Source organism: Cyprinodon variegatus, unplaced genomic scaffold, assembly GCF_000732505.1.
Source record: "Cyprinodon variegatus isolate N-32 unplaced genomic scaffold, C_variegatus-1.0 Scaffold56, whole genome shotgun sequence".
Classification (NCBI taxonomy): Eukaryota; Metazoa; Chordata; class Actinopteri; order Cyprinodontiformes; family Cyprinodontidae; genus Cyprinodon; species Cyprinodon variegatus.
The window spans coordinates 114733-131318 of NW_015150509.1; the positions used below are offsets into that span (position 1 = coordinate 114733).

The following is a 16586-nucleotide window of genomic DNA, read 5'->3' on the forward strand; positions in this document are numbered from 1 at the left end:
CTTTTTTCAATACCAGTTTTAGAATATCAATTACATATTGACCGCCAGTTACATATATTGAGATAATAACCAGAACAATCCACTCACTTCTCTTCAAAAACGCCGAAATCTGAGACCAAGTCACAGACTCGGAGACCGTTCCGAGCCGCTTTGGATGAGTAGGCTGGTCCGATGCCTTTCTTAGTGGTCCCCAAACTGGAAAAAAAATATGACACGGAAATGAAAAAAAAAAAAACAGAAGTAAAAACTGGAGTCGCAGACATATTTTTCAGGCAAATAAAGACATACTTCTTCCCTTCTTGCTGCTGCCGTTGCTGCTCCTGGATCCCATCAACAGCTTGATGGAAGTTGAACACTAGAAGTGGAAAGAGTGCAATCAGAAAAAGAGACTTCTCGATCAAAAACCTGAAAATGAAAGAGCCAAGAGTGCAGACTAACCGATGTGGGCCCGATCAGAAATCTTTAATCTCTCCTCCCATCCCTGTAGACCTGCAGAAAACAGAGAAAGCATTCAATTGTGGCCTGATCTGTGTTAATAACTGAAATCTCTGTGGTCTGACTGGAAAAACAAGAGACACCGTTTCACCTTTGCCCTTCCGCAGATTCTTTTCAGCCTCCTCAAACAGACCAGGCAGGTGGATCACCACTCCATTACCTGTTTACAAACAAGGAGGAAATATTCAACATCCTTAATGCATTCAAACTAATTATTCCTTCCATTTATTGAAGCTGGATGGAGCAACATTAAACATAGGCAGATGGTACAAAGTTGAGTAAAAGATGAACAATAGAAACAATATAACAGCAGTCATAAAGTAAAGACTTGTCAGACAAGGCATGCAGAAAAATGCAAACCCTGTTTTCACTCGTCTTTCAATGAGACGGTTCCAGAACCTTGATGAGACACGCTAAGGCTGGACCCATAAGTCTGACTGAGAAAAAAAGGCTCATGCAGGTTTAAGACGTTCCATGAGCAAAGTTCAGATTGCATTCGAGTTGAAGTGTTGCAAGATTTCACTTAAATGAGTCACTTTCTTTTTTTTCCACTCTTTTTTATTTTGCTGAATTGCACAAATCTTTCAATGAAATATTATTAGCACTTCAATATAAAATAGTTTTTTTTTTTTATCAAATAAATTTGGTTTATCTTTCATTTTCATTTATTTCTTTTTGTTTGGCTCTTAAAAACCGATCCTGGTAAGAGGGGGTTGTCTTATAATCAGGGTTCTCCTATATTCGGGTCATTACGGTAGATTGAGCATTATGGAATAGTCTACGGCCAATAAATAAGCTTTCACCACGCAGGACTAATTTGATCAGAAAATAATATATTTGTTTCAATTTGCTTGTATCATCCTTTTCTTCTGTTTTCACTTGATTTATATAAATTCGAATTCATTTTCAAACCATCATTTCAAACGTTTTTCTAAATTAACAAGATATTTTTGAAAAAAACAAGTAAAATTTTTTTTTTCTGAATTAATGAGAAAAGCTGCTATGATTTGTTGCATTACTCTTGGCATTGAAGATTTCTAAGCAAGAGACGCATTTTCTTCAAAAAAGCTTCAGCATGTCTCGTTTGTATTTTTTCTTGTATTTTTGAGTTTATTTTTTCATTTTTACTTTCTTTTGGGATTCAGATTCTAGGAAATTCTCTTGTCTCTTAGTTAGGAAGAAAGCCAAAATGTTTTTTTATTCATTTTTTTATTAAAAAAAAATCTCTAATTCTGAAAAACAGAAAGTTTTATATTCTTTTAAATAAAAACCATCTCATTAATTGAAAAATAGAACATTTATATATATTTTTTTATAGAAATCATCTTTTAAATCCTCAAAACAAATTTTTTTTTTAATTAAACTAATTCTGTTAATTAAAAAAAATAATAAAAAAAAGTTTTATACATTTTTATTAAAAATATTTTGTGAATTAAAAATCAGATTTTTTTTTTTAATTATAAAAATGATAGTTTTATAGAAATGAAGTAAATTCTCAAAACAGAGCTTTTTTACTATTGTCTTTAATAAAACTAATCCTGTTAAAAAAAAAATACGTTTTTATACATTTTTATAAAAATTATTTTGTTAATTAAAAATCAGTTTTTATTATCATAAAAAAATAAAACTTTGGGTTTTTCTTCTAGAAATGATCTTGTAAATTCTCAAAAAGGAACTTTTTTACTTTAAAAAAAACAACTAATCCTGCTAATTAAGAACAACAACAAAAACACTTATTCATAGAAACGTTATAAAAAAAATTGTTGTCTGTCAATAGCCTCAAAGCAGGTGTTAGAATTCAGTGACACAGCATCAATGCTGTTTGGTAATATGTCAAAATGCTTCATGATGCCTTCATGACCACATTAGGTCTGATTATTTCAAAAGTTTACAGGGTGTGAAAACATGGAGTGTAAATGGAGTCCATTTATCAGCTCCAGCGAAGCTAAACTGGGTCAATAGGGCTGAGTTCAGCTTCTGCTTCACTTTGCATAGTTGTTTACATTATTCAGTTCCCTCTGCTTACTATGGAGAGTCCTTATCTCATCCTGAAGTGTGGCTGGTGATGAGATAAGGATACTCTGGGGTAGGATGTTGTCTTTCCCTAATGAATTTGTTGTTTTTTTTTAATCACCCACCATCTTCTGATCTTGAATTAAATAAAAACATACCAATAAATGAGGTGGCCTTCTTGTTAAGCACACCACTGGGCAGCAGGTGGAAGTCATACTCCACTGCATCCACCACCACAGTGTGCCCTGCATTGTTTCCTCCCTGCAAACACAAAACAGACACCTTAGGTAGGAAAAACATCATCATCAATGTCAGATCAAGCTGCAGTGCTGCTGTTAGTCATTTTAACACGTGTTTAAATGTCCCTGAGCGAAGACAGCTGCTTATATAACGGTGCATTCAGTGGAAACGCTTATCGGCTGTTGGAGGTCAGGCGTTCGGCTTTCTAATCATAACCCAGTCGTGATTGAATGTGTAAAGTTAAACTAAATAAAAGATAAATGGTAGCTGGAGATCTAGCTTTCCCACATCCGGGCTGGGTCTGGTGACGTCATGAATATGCAAAAGCAGCCAAAAAAAAACAAAAAAAAAAAACATCCCGACTTCCACACATCGGTGGAAATATAACATTAAGATTAAACCAAATAAATAACATACATAAGCCGGGAGCAGAAAGCGTGATATTAACGGTTCGGTGGGGTTTAGTACCTGGCACCTGCAAACAATATCCGCATCCATTGCGAGCAAGTCCACAACTTTTCCTTTGCCCTCGTCGCCCCACTGAGCTCCGAGCACCACGGTCACTTTGTTCTGGGGCTCCTTTGGGGTCCGGAGCGACACGTTCTGCTGGACGTTCTCCCTCAGCCGCTTCACCACCGGCTCTCCGTTGAGGGAAGCAGCCTCCTTCCCGTTAACGTTAGCCATGTTGCTGTCGGATGCCATGCTGCTTCTTGTTTTAGCGCCTTCTCTCTCTCTGCTCCACGGGAAGTCCTGCCTTCCGGCGCCGCTAGGGGGCAGTGTTTCCCTTCTTTTATTTTTGTTCTAAACATGAGCCGGAATTATTCTTTCGGTATTTTCATATTTTACGATATCCTATCCAATTAATCCTAAAACTCATCTAGAATAATCGAAAAATAATCTATTTTTAATCATTTTTAGCAGATTTTTAACTTACCGGCACCCAGACGCATGTGACGTCACTTGACGCAGTCAATACAACTTCCGGCTTCGATTAACAAGAAAAGTCTGTTTTGCTTCCTGACCAAAATATGCAATGTTTAATCTCGGAATTTAGGATCGTTAGACACCTTAGTTAAACACAGAAGCTTCGAACCTGAAAATAAAACACAATGAAATCGATTCACTTTGACGCCTGTTTCCATCACTGTGACAATAAAAATAGCTTTTACACACTAATAAGAATCTTTCTTATAATTAGAATGTAGCAAGCTTACAAACTGTAGTTTATAATCATGATTTATTCATCCCACTTTACTACGAGATGACCTAGTTACAATTTTATTTTATTTAAGAGGTTATTTATAACTTAGAGTTTTTTAATGGCAATTAAAAAGTAATCAATAACTATCACATATATGGAAAATTCATCAAGGACTTACCTTTATGCTAATTAATAGATATTACCTTGTGGTGTAATTAGGTTGATGATTAAAAGATATATACATTTTGAGTGGCAGGGGGAAATTAAGAAAGAGTTAATGAAATATGTATAAAATAGACAGCTCAGTTATTGATAGATGAGACATAAATTAGTTAAGTCCTAAATTAGATGTTTCCTTATCTGATTGATCCTTTAATTATTAACTTGATGCAGCAACCAAAGAAATAGCAGGTCAATTTCTCTGGATTATGAGATAGATAAGAATTATTCAATTTTTCTTGCATCTCAGTGATAAGAATATGTCTTCTTGTTTTACTTATCAACATTAATACAACCATTAAAAAAAGCTAACATTTTTACTAAATTTTAAAAGGATAAAATGTCCCATATGAGTTTTTATATGCTCTCATCAATGTCCCACAGTCGGCAAATCAAGTCTGGGAAAAAGTATTTGACCTTATAAAACTTAAGACAAGCAAGTTTAAATATTATTTTTCAAAGATTGTTACATCCATTAATGAAAACAGCTATCCAGATCCTCTTGGTCTCATGTAAATAACAATTTCTCCCTGAAGCTAATACAGGGACATTCTATTCTATTCTATTCTATTCTATTCTATTCTATTCTATTCTATTCTATTCTATTCTATTCTATTCTATTCTATTCAGCATCAACCATGTTCAATAATTGGCTTTGTCTTGGTGTCGGGGCCCTAAGCGTGTTTTGGATAAAAAAAGATCAACCTTTCTACCTGTACTCTTTATGGCCTTTAAATGCTGATTTTGCACACTAATGTCTTCTTTCCATGTTAACAAATGATGAAATTTGGCCTCAACTAAAGAAACTAAGGCCTTATGCTCCTTCAGTGTTGTTATGGGTTTTTTGGTGACCTCCTTGATGATTTATTGATGGGTTCTTGGAGTAATTTCTTTTGGACATATTTACGGTTTTTTTTAACTCCCATTGTGTCTCTCACTGCGGATCAGCGAAAAATCCAACACCTAAAACATGGATTTCCCAACTGAGAGATATTAATAGCAGTTGCTTTTTTTTTACTGGTATTGAATTTCTTTAAATCAATGGATTGATGTGGGTTTGGCTGAAGTTGACCTGAGGTTTTGTAGTTAGATGCTGTTACTTTATGAGGGGGTGTCTTTACACAGGCCAGATGTTGTTTATAAAGCTTTCTCTCATTTAAAACTGTATTTTAGATAAAGTCTGTAACCTCTGCTCGATACTGATATTTAGAAATTAGATAATATAAATATAAATTAAACATTTATCTGTGAAAAAGTCTAAAATATAAGAAATCTGTAGGGAATTTCTATATGTATCTGTCTGATAAGTTCCAGTTAAGCTATTGATCGCTACTGATGCGAGGCTGATATCTCTTAGGAGAATCCCAACCAAAGGACGAAGAGCAAAAACATAAATACCTCATGAATAAGTTCCTTCCAGTAATTCACACTTTCTCAGGTGCTAATGGTACCGTCATATCTCTAGATTTTTTTTGGATCAGACACTAAATGTGAGGGGACAGTGTACCATTACTATTTATCTGATATTTGTCAGATAAAGCCATTACTAAGTAATCTTTGTAGCATTATATATATATATATATATATATATTTATATATATATATATATATATATAACTACTCTAATTTAAATTAAATCTTATGACAACAATGATTTTATGATTTTAATGCTTGTAGTTCAGTCAGGTGGCTTTTGTGAGAAACACAATGGTGTAGCATCAAAAAAAAATGTTTTTCAGATTTTTTCCTTTAGTTGTCAAAGAAAGCACAAATAGTATGACATCACACATTCAAAGCTTAGTATCTGAAATGATGATCGTCGTCATCATGTCTGATGTCGTCCAGATTGATTGATGGATTTAGTCCTATTGACCAGCTTTGAGGACTTATTCTCTTTAATATCCCATTTAATTTTAGAGCAGTAGCACGCTAATCTTCCCGTAGTGTCATTTTGCTCAAATCTCCAATTTGATCGAACAGACCTGGTTTCTACACTCTGCCTCACTCCAGGCTGTGTTTTGCAAAGATCTTCTATGCAGGCAGGTGGCAGCACCATGTTGACATTTTCAACAAGTATCCTTATCATATCTCCTCTTTGACTTCTATTTTATTTCAGATTAGCCATGGTTTTCACTTACACGCTGCAAATGATGTGTAAACAAGTGCAAGGGGCACCATTAGTCACGCAATTGTCCAACATTTACTGGGTAATCTTTAAAGGAACAGATTCAGCATTTCTATTAAACTCTGGTTAAGAAGCAACTGAGTGGCTTAAAGATGCTGGGGTTTTACTAGTAAATTGTACCGTTAGTAAAATGGGTATTTCTACTGTATTTATTCAACTTTAGGTACATGTGTGATTTGAGTTTGCTGACTGTTTACTTTTAAGAAAAGGCTTAAGACTTTCCTTTTTTTATAAAGCTTATAGGGCTCAGGTTATACTGAGCTATCTCTATAGTTATGCTGCTATAGGCTTAGACTGATGGAGGACATAAGAGCCCCTTTTCAACATTCTGCTTCATTCTATCTCTGTTATCCCATTCTGCAGAATTTGTTAGTTCAATCTCTGATTTTATGCTCGCTTTGCTTTTTCTCATAGAAGCTTCATCTGGTGTTTTTCTATTTGAATTTGACAACATCCTGTAAAGAAATATCAGCTGTGCTGCTGCCATCCACACCTTTGTTTGTGGATGTTGGAGCTTGGGCTGTTTTTCAGTGTAGTCCTGTTTCTCTGAATGTGACTAACTGTATGTGCTCTCTTTCATCCTCTGACATGGGAGCTGGCTCAGAGATCGTCTGCCTGGCTGTGTGTTTCCTGGACGGGGCCACACGTGGAGCTGTGTGTATCTCAGCTTCTTTTTCTAAGTCTGCTTCTGTGTCCTTGAACCCCAGTCGGCATCTGCACATGGCCGCTCACCAGGGGCGTTGCTAGGCACAAAGCTTTACTGGGGCACTGGCCCCCTAGTGCATATGCCCCTCCTTCCATACATAAATACAGACAAGCACACTGCCCAACCCTGATACATTCCTACCAAAATTACCAGTTGAGATATTAATGAGTATAAGAGCATATTTGTTTTAACAAACATGAACATTTTCAACATTGCAGCTATAAAAAATAAGACATCAACAACTTTGACAAATAAAAAGTTTCCTTATACACATTCTGAAGTAATCATTAATTCCTAGGTTACAGAGTTTTAGTTCAGGGGAAAGTTTAACTCATCCTGAGCTAAGTTTTCCTTTTATTTTTTGAGCATTAAAGTGTACCTCCTATTTTTCATTTTTGCAAAGTGGTCAATCACTTGTGACTCAGCTTAGAAAGTTCTTCCTTTTCAACTGATAAAATAGCAAAATGATGGAGCCTGTCTTGTCCCATTGTGCACCTCAGCCAAGTGTGGATCCTTCTCAACACACTGAATGACCTTTCACATCTACAGCTGTTGACTGGGATTGTGAGGGAGATCTGGATGACCTGCGTTAGTGTTGGGAATATGATGTTATCAAGCAAGTTGAAAACACACTGCATATCCTTGATGACAAGGCTTTCTTTTTTAACCAGGAAAAGCTTTCAAACCATTTTGAATTAAATTAACGTTTTTTTTACTCCAAATTTGTCCTGGGGATAGTGGGACAACTTCACTTGTTTAGGACCATCATGCTTTCCCCCTAAGTCACTAATGTCCCCTTCTTGTTTGTGGAAGCTGGTTGTTGCTCCCTCATCACCTTCATGGTCCTGTCTCTCTCCTGTCCTTCACCTGTCTCTTGCCAGTCAGTCTCACCTCCTCCTCCCTTTCCTACTCCAGCACCTTCATTCTCATTAAAAAAACTTAAATTTATAATTATGTAAATATCTATCATATTGCTTATAACGTCCCTAATGTAACTGCTTAGCTTAAATCACTAATTCATCACGGGACCTTACCTCCCTCTCTCATCTTGTTTTACTGCTTCCCTGTCTCTGCTTCGTGTGAGGAATTTCCTGATATCCATCTACAAACCAATGCAGTAATTTTCAGTCAGTAGCCTATAAATCATGTGGTTTCACTGGGAAAATAATAAAATTGACAGGTAAGTAATGTTACCAGAACTAAAAATGTGTCGTGGCCGCACAGTGTCCCATCCAACTCAGTTGAGAGCAGCGCGTTAGTTTACCTGCAGTTCATGCAGTGACATGCGCTGACGTGGGGGCGCTAATACATCCTCAATTTGGAGTTACCAACACACTTGCTGCGCATTTGAGTAGAAATATACGTCTCCTCCCCGTTGGAATTATCTAAATTGATGCATTAAAAAAATGTAATACTGTTGCAAATATTCATGAGATTTATACTGGGGCACAGCTCATTTATACTGGGGCACGTGCCCCAGTAAATGGGGTCTGGCGACACCGAAGCCGCTCACACTGAGCCTGGTTCTGGTGGAGATTTTTTTCCTGTCAAAGGGGAGTTTTTCCTCTCCACTGTCGCTACATGCATGCTTGGTGTGAGGGATTACCTTCGAGTCAATGAGTCGATGCAATCAGCTGTTTTTTTCTTAGATATAAAACTTTGAATCAGTTTGACTGTATGATCTGGTTGAATTGTCTCTGTAAAGTGCCTTGAGTGACGTGTTGTGAATTGGCGCCATATAAATAAACTGAATTGAATTGAGCTTAGATTGTATTTACAACATTCAATCTGAATAGCAGTATGAAAGCCACAAAACAGCAAGAATAGAAAGCATATTAGAAGAGTTTGGTTACTTGAGTGTTTTTGCTTGAATCCAGTGATACCCAACTGAGCTGATCAGGGATTCTCCTGCCTGTCCATAGCTAAAGGACTGCCTGTTCTCAGCAATAAGCCCGACAGGGGGCATCCAGTCCATAGATGGAAGTGACAACTCCCTGTTGATTGCTCTTGCAGAAAATGATTTAAAACAATCCCACCAAGTGCTCCTGACAGATAAATATATGTTTCTTTAAACATCCAGTTTCCAATCAGCTTAAAGTCTCTAAAAAAGTCTTAGCTCTGGGCTTTGACTTGACCCAGGACTTTTTATTCCTCCAGGACTTTTATTACTTTTGACATGAGCAGGCCAGATCTCATCTCCAAACTATTACACCAGCACCTCAGTGTTTTACAGTGAATGGGGAAGTGTTCTCTGAATGAAAATATTGAAATTATTAGTTTTATATTCTTCCGTCCAATGAACATAAGACAGACATCCTGGGTTTTCTGTAATGAACTTCAGTCTGGACCTTGTGTTCTTTTTAAAGAGCAAAGGTTTCCTCCTCATACACATCCCATAAAAGTTAATCTGTGCTTTCTTTCTTATTATACAGGCTTGCCCTTTTCTCAGCAACAAGACCCTGGTGTGGATTCTGTGATGGTATTATAAGATTTTTGGAGACTTATCACCTTGCAGTCTGCTTTCAGGTGATCCTGCCTCAACATTTAGATCTGAGTAGGAAAACATCTGCCACCTCCATTTCTAGGCTATTTTCTGTAATGTGGGAGGGCTGATTCATTCTGAGTTCTATTCTAATTCCTTAGCAGATGTGTATTCTGGTACAATTTTTTTAGATGCCTCAGAGAGTCCTTTTACCATTATATGTTCACTATCATATCAACAGCAACTTAAAATTGCTGAGTAATGATGCGAACACGAAGTGATTTGTCTCATATGTAATTTTGGCTATTTCCTAAGGGGATAATGGGATTTTACTAAATGTTATAAAGTCCCTGTTTTTAGTTGTTCACCTATTGTATTAAAATGTTTTATGAGTAATTTAGATTTCTTTTCTATTAAGTATCCATATGTCAAAATATGTCAGAAAATTACGTTTATAGGGACGGTCAGGGGTGGGATATATTTTGTGAAGTGAGATCAATCCAAGACTCTAATTAAAGGTTGGACTTTTGTGAAATCTCGAGTGTTAGAGATTTAAACTATATATGAATTCATCCTAAGACTTATTGCACAGACTCACCATTAGAGAGGGAACTCTATGAACAAACAACAAGCAGAGTGTATTAATAATCAGAGTATGACCGAGCAATCCAATAAATATGTGAAGTGTTTTTCTCTGGAATGCTGAGAGCAAAGGCGGCTGCAGGAGCTGTATGGTCTACATAAATCACTGCCGTTCATTAAGACCAGATTTGTTTGCAGGTTTTATTCCAGTAAAGAGTTTACAAGTTGAATTACAACCACATCGTATATTATGGGAACACCTGGGAAGCTGAGTTTCCTGTCGTGCCTTCCTTGTTATTTTTATTTTCAAGTGATACCCTTTAAAGCATAAAGGCAACGTTTTTTGTTGTTTTTTTTCAAACTTTAACATTAGTGGTATGATGTTCATCAGTGAAACTTTGTAAAAATACTTTTTAGGTAGCAAAACATCCTTTGATAAGTTCATACATGAGTGGTGATCTGGGTGAGCCCCCTCCTAATGCTATACTAGACATAGCCACAAACATTTTACTAATCAAATTAACCCCAGTTTAAATTATACTAACCTACTGACTTAATTATCTTAACAATGATTTATTATTATTTATATTTATATATTTATTATTTTAAAGAATATAAGTTTAGACGGCAAAAACTACATTTAGATTGGCTATTGAACCTAAAGATGATCAGATTACATAATAAAGTAATGAAATAGGCCTTTAATTTAGCCTTGAATCTGAAGCTGCAATGCAGGTATTGTTTATAGCATCAATGAGTAGCTCTAGTGTTAAAGGGATGTGTTAATATAGGAAATTAGGCAACTTATACTTTTTTATTTTGAACGTTGAGACATTCCCAGTGGGTAGTGGCTCCCTGTAGTTAGCCGTATGGCTGTTATAAAAACCAGCCGCTGGTTGGACCATTTTTTTTCTAAGCTTACTTTTCTCTCCATGCAGTTTCATAAATATTTCCTGATTTCTCAGAGGTCAGAAGTGAAGAACTACACTATTAAAAGTCAGAAGTACTAATTAAAGACTCATAGACAATTTAATTTTATTGTTTCTTTATTGTAAATTCACAAAAATTATAAAATCAGTCAGTTTCAAATCACCATCTTTTTTTGCAGCTTTTTGGAATGAAATCTGTGCATGCTCAGAGGAACAAACGCAGCAGTGGCCTACAGAACTGACAGGCAGATGCTTCAGATCACTGGCTGTCAATTCATAGGTCATCACCTTGTGCCCCACCAGCCCTCGGCTGCCTGCAGGTCAAACCCCTGTCCGCTCCGCAGCAGCAACCGTTGAATTGGTTAGTCTCTGCAGGTAACAGCACCTCCACTGGAATAAGCTCAGCTTCCACATGGAGTTGCTGTTACATCCAGCAACAACCAGAAGGATCACTGATGATGATGATGATTATGGTGGAAGTTCAGCTCGCTCCTTAGTTACCTTCAAAGAAAGACAAACGAAAAAAACACACAGGGCTGAATTGAGGATCTCGATTAGCCAGGTTTAGTACTAGTGCAGCTCCACTCCCAAGCGACTTTGACCCGATAATTTCCTCCTCCCAGTTTTTATAACCCATAGTATAAACACCATCATTGCTCACACTCCTCCAACAGCACGGCCAAAGGGCCAAGGCCTGTGTAGATAACAGAGATTTTATGGCAGCTGTCAACATGAAAGCCAGTATAAGGGTGTGTCTGACCTGTGTACCTGCAGGCCCCGTGTTTCCCACTAACACCAACATTTGTCTTCATAAAGAATGCCTTAGAGGCTGATTTAGAATATTTGAACTGCCTTTTTTTCTCTAGTTTGTATTTAAAAAGTGCAGAAAAAGAAGCATTTTAATTTGTCTGTTTCAGGTGTCAAAGTCGTCGATAATTTAAAAAGAACTAATCACACATGCTGAGTTTTTTACCTTCAGAAGTCCATCTGAAGATTTGGTTCTCCCCTACTCACCTTCAAATTCAACATGGAGGCCAAAGGTTTGAAGAGCAGCAGGGTGTCGTGACCCAGGAAGCAGAGTGTAGGAGCTGAAGGTTTGAAGGAGCTGAGGAGGTCTGAACGTTGGGGTCAGGATAGCAGTGCGAGTCGGTGACAGAGATCAGCAGTTACGGGAGGGTGGGGGACCCATGTACCGATGTAAGTGGCAGCAAAGACGACGAGGCAATGGCAACGAGGCACGGCGGTCAGTTTAAGTCATCGAGAGTTGCTGGAGGGTTAATTATTACACCCGCCGTCAATATTTAACAGGCCCAGCGCCCTGCCCCTCGGTCCAACATCCTGATTCCACTCTGAGTGGCACTGAGGGTGGGGCTGGGCCCTCAAGTACATCTCTATTGTCCCCCTGCATCAATATAAATGTATTCAGAACCTCTCGTAGCACTATAGAAATACTTCTCTTTAAAAAAATTGGAGACATTAAACAGTGGTTAGTGAACTGAATATTTGCATAGAGTTATTTTTACAGAGGAAAAAAAATCCACTCTAGCTGCAGTTTGGTTCGATGGAAGCAGAACTTAAAGGTGTGAAGCAATGGTACATGAGGAAGCAAAAAAAGAAAAATGTAATCTGTAGCAATGGAGCCTGATTAGATAATAATATAATACAATAAAAGGTTAAACGCTGTTTTAAAGATTGCAGGAATCACCTTTGGTACAAGCAGATTACAGAATCTCGCAAAGGTATGAGAGAAATAAAAGACCAGGACAAAGCAAGGCTTATGTGAGAAGTGGAAAATACAGTTTTCTAAATGTGTTGTTTTTTTTAAAACTCAATCTGAAGGCGCGCTTTAGTGGCGCAGTGGTTAGCGTGCATGACCCATGTATGGACTCCTTAGTCCTTGACCTGTGTTCCTTTGCTGCATGTCTCCCCCTCTGTCGTACCCCCTTTCCTATCAGCCCACTGTACAAAAAATGAGACACCAGCGCCGTAAAAACCTCAAAGAAAAATAAAGAATAAAAACCTAAATCTGAAATCTGAGGTGTGTATTTGTTGATAAATAATCCGCAGAACCTAAATCTGTTGCCTTTATGTCTCCATTCTTTTTTGTAAAATAACTACAGCTCCATAACTATAGTAATATAACTATAGTTCACAGTGAGAATGTCTATGAACATCAATTACAAAGTTCAACACCTCTTCCAAAAGTCCAGACTTTGACTAGACCATTCCACGGCAGCCCTGAGTGTACTTTGAAGACTCTCGTCCTGCTGGAAGGAGAACCTCCAACCCAGACCTGCTGCCTCCAACAGATTTATACTGCAATGATTTTCATCATCTAAAGAAAAGCATCCCCACAGCATGATACTAATTCTGTATTAAAGCGGCAATTGTGTTATTTTGTTTTCGTTTTCCACAGATACCAGTTTTCGCATTGGCATAAAAGATAACATTCCTTCTCTCATCAGACTGCAGCCTTTTCCACCATGTGTCCATGTTCTAAATGCAAAGTGCAAACAGGTCTTCGACTGGTGCTCCGTCCGCTGTAGAGTGGACGACTATATATTCATGCCACATTTTCTGATCGGCATTTATGACAAAAAAAGTGAACTTTTTATTGCTTCCCTTCCCCTCACAGCTAATCGGAGGTGTATTCCATGAAATGAATTAGTAGTTTTAATGTAGGGAAGCTTCACCATGGCAAACAACAGAAACTGCAGCAAAAATCACTGCTTGGAAAACAATGCAAGCTGCAGCGTTTTAAACCAGTAGAATAAAAACTTAAAAACTAAATCCCAACTGATTTTCGCCTTTTCATTTCCTTTGAATACAAGGGGTAAAGGTCTGTTTGTTTTCACCTAATAGAGTCATAACAGAACTAATCTAAAACAATAAAAGAAACATGAAACCTGTTTTTTCTTATGCTCTATTTATACTAATCTTTCTTTTATTGTGTTTTACTTTTCCTTATTGTAACGCTTTAGTTAAAAACTAATTGCGTGCTGACACGTCTCTTCTTATACCTGATATATTATCTTTTTTTTATTCCTACATTTTGGCTATCTTATCTAAGCAGTTTAAGGGATTGGTAAATTTGAGAACAGAGTCCAGTGTTTCCAGCAGTTCTGCCTTCCAGATAAAGCCTTTCCTTGCAGCTTTGACAGTGACGAAGGTCATGATAACTCCAAAAGCAATTTAGATCAGATATCTACATCCGCTCGCTGAACACTCATGCATCGTGTCACATGCAGCTCTATGAGCTTATTTCAGAAATGATTGACTCTTTAGGGTTGTATATCCCATGAGTTTAATGACTAATTCAGGTTTAAAGCATCTTTATCTGCAACTTGGTTTTGTATTTTGTGGTAATTCCCATCTCAGCTTTATTTTACAATTCCTTTAACTGATTCTGGACTTTGGTTCAGTTGTAGCAAAAGTTACTGAGAGGCTTAAAACAAAAGAATGAGAAGTAATTAATCAGATTTTTCAAAAACCTGGTTAATGCAAAAAAAAAAAAAGGGTAGCTACAAGATCTACCCAGAGAGACTTTGGTTTATTTTGATTCAGTTTTCCTCTGTAAAAATAATGTCTGACATGAGTTAAATGTGAGGTAAATGTGTTCCTAACTCTTAAACCTCTCCACAACTTATCAGTAAAACACACTAGAATGTACTTCAGATTAATTGTGACAAGCAACCATGAAGTTGTGCACAATCACCAAGTGAAAGACATTTTTTTCCACTATCTATAAATCTGAAAAGTGTGGTGTGCATTTGATTTCAGGACCTTTAAGGCCAATAACCCCTGAATAAAACCCAGTCCAAACTATTAAAACCACAAGTCTCAGGATTTGCTCATTTAAACTACCTGTTTAAGCAGGAGGAAGGCAAAAGAAAAGAACATAATAGAAATGTTTTGAGATTTAAAGAATTATCCCAACTTCTTGGCATCGTCCAAGAAAAAGGAAAGAGCAAACCTAGCAAGATATATGTGCATCAGCCTAAACTAACAGGTCAGCTAAGGATAGCATGGATCACAGATACAGCCCAGGGTTTTAGAAAAACTCAGGAGCTGCAAAAGTCTACAGTTTGTGTTGGACATCTTATTACTAAAAAAAAAAGAGAAATGGTTGTAATACTTTCAAAGAAATATTTCATTCTAGTTTGCATGTCAGTTGGAATAAGAAAAATGTTTCTCATCTCAATGCTGATGAGAATCTATATATATATATATATATATATATATACAACTACTGTTATAATAAAATAAATGTGATGTTAGAATGTTAGAATTGTATTTAACTGAAACCTTTAGAGGTGCAGCGAGCATCTGACAACTCCTGCCCTCTACTGCTCATCTGCACACATTGCAGGGGAAAGTGAGCAGGATCTGCAGTAACCAGTATATGTTTACCTCTCTAAAAAAGGGCAGATATTTAAACTTTAAATTGGGGGGGTGGGAGTATTTCGAGATTCCCTCTTCGTCAAACATAATTAGGATCTTACTCAAGGAACCAATCAGGGAAATGGAAATTTATAACTATAGTTCAACAAACTAATCAGATTTCTCTTATGTGATCTACTTGGATTTAACACAGGAAGCAACAAAACAGTTGTTAAAATAACATTTTTGTAAAAAAACAAATATTTACGTATTTTATTACATAAACTAAGGCAAAAACAACCAGTGCTGAGTTAGTAACCCATGTGGAGGCCATCTGCTCCTGTCAAACTTTGTTGCTTCTCTTTCTAACACCTTTTTCCTGTTAGCCTGCTTTCAGATGAAAAGCAATAGTGCACCCAAATATCTTTAAAATGCAACCAGTTTTAAATACCTGTATGCATATTGTCCATAATCAAAGGAATATTTGTCATCCTGCTTTTTAAAAATCAAAGCACAGGCTGATATCTAATTAACTAGCAAGGCTGTCTGCTGCTTTAGTCCTTAACTTTATTTAAAAGATATGGATAAATCCAAAAACTGTAGTTTTAGAATAACCTTACATTGTTAGTAATGGGTGGCTGTTTCTTTTTCCTAACTGGAAAGACTTTGCTTTTTACACTAGTATAAAGTTGAGCAACATCTCATTATTAATCCACAGGGTTTATGATGCCAGCCCATCCTATTTTGGGAACATGTTGCACAACATTTTATGAGAGGGTTTAGATCGCTGACCTCTCCTCCACAAACACATTGTAGAGGTCAGATGCTGGAGGAGAAAGTGTGGTTCGTATTCCACCCTTTAATCCCAAAGATGGGATGAAATCAGGAATCTGCAGATCATTCAGGTTCTTCCCATATCAAACTCTCATCCATGTCTGCCGGAACTTGATTTGTGCCAAAGGAGCTGAACACATTTTCACTGCTCTCAAGTTAACACCATTTGGTTGGCTTTACAATGCTACCTAAAGCTAATTTTTTAGCATTAGTAGGTAGCTTTAAAAAAATGTTCTGCTTCAATTTCAAGGTTTTGTAACAGAATTAAGCTTTAAACCAGAGAACATTTTAATTCCAACATAAAAAGGCTTCTTAATCAT

General features: G+C 36.9%; 1 protein-coding gene across 1 annotated transcript in view; it reads right to left on the reverse strand.

Moving 5' to 3' along the window:
* Positions 1-3497, reverse strand: part of LOC107082552 (adenylosuccinate synthetase isozyme 2-like) — a 7991-nt gene extending 4494 nt beyond the window's left edge. The window contains exons 1-6 of the mRNA XM_015371306.1: positions 3217-3497; positions 2667-2769; positions 587-655; positions 439-489; positions 289-355; positions 88-195 (exon numbers count right to left, since the gene is read on the reverse strand). Coding sequence (XP_015226792.1) covers positions 88-195; positions 289-355; positions 439-489; positions 587-655; positions 2667-2769; positions 3217-3450 — 632 coding nt within the window. The 5' untranslated portion in view covers positions 3451-3497. The remainder of the gene's footprint in view (positions 1-87; positions 196-288; positions 356-438; positions 490-586; positions 656-2666; positions 2770-3216) is intronic.
* Positions 3498-16586: the final 13089 nt, after the last annotated feature.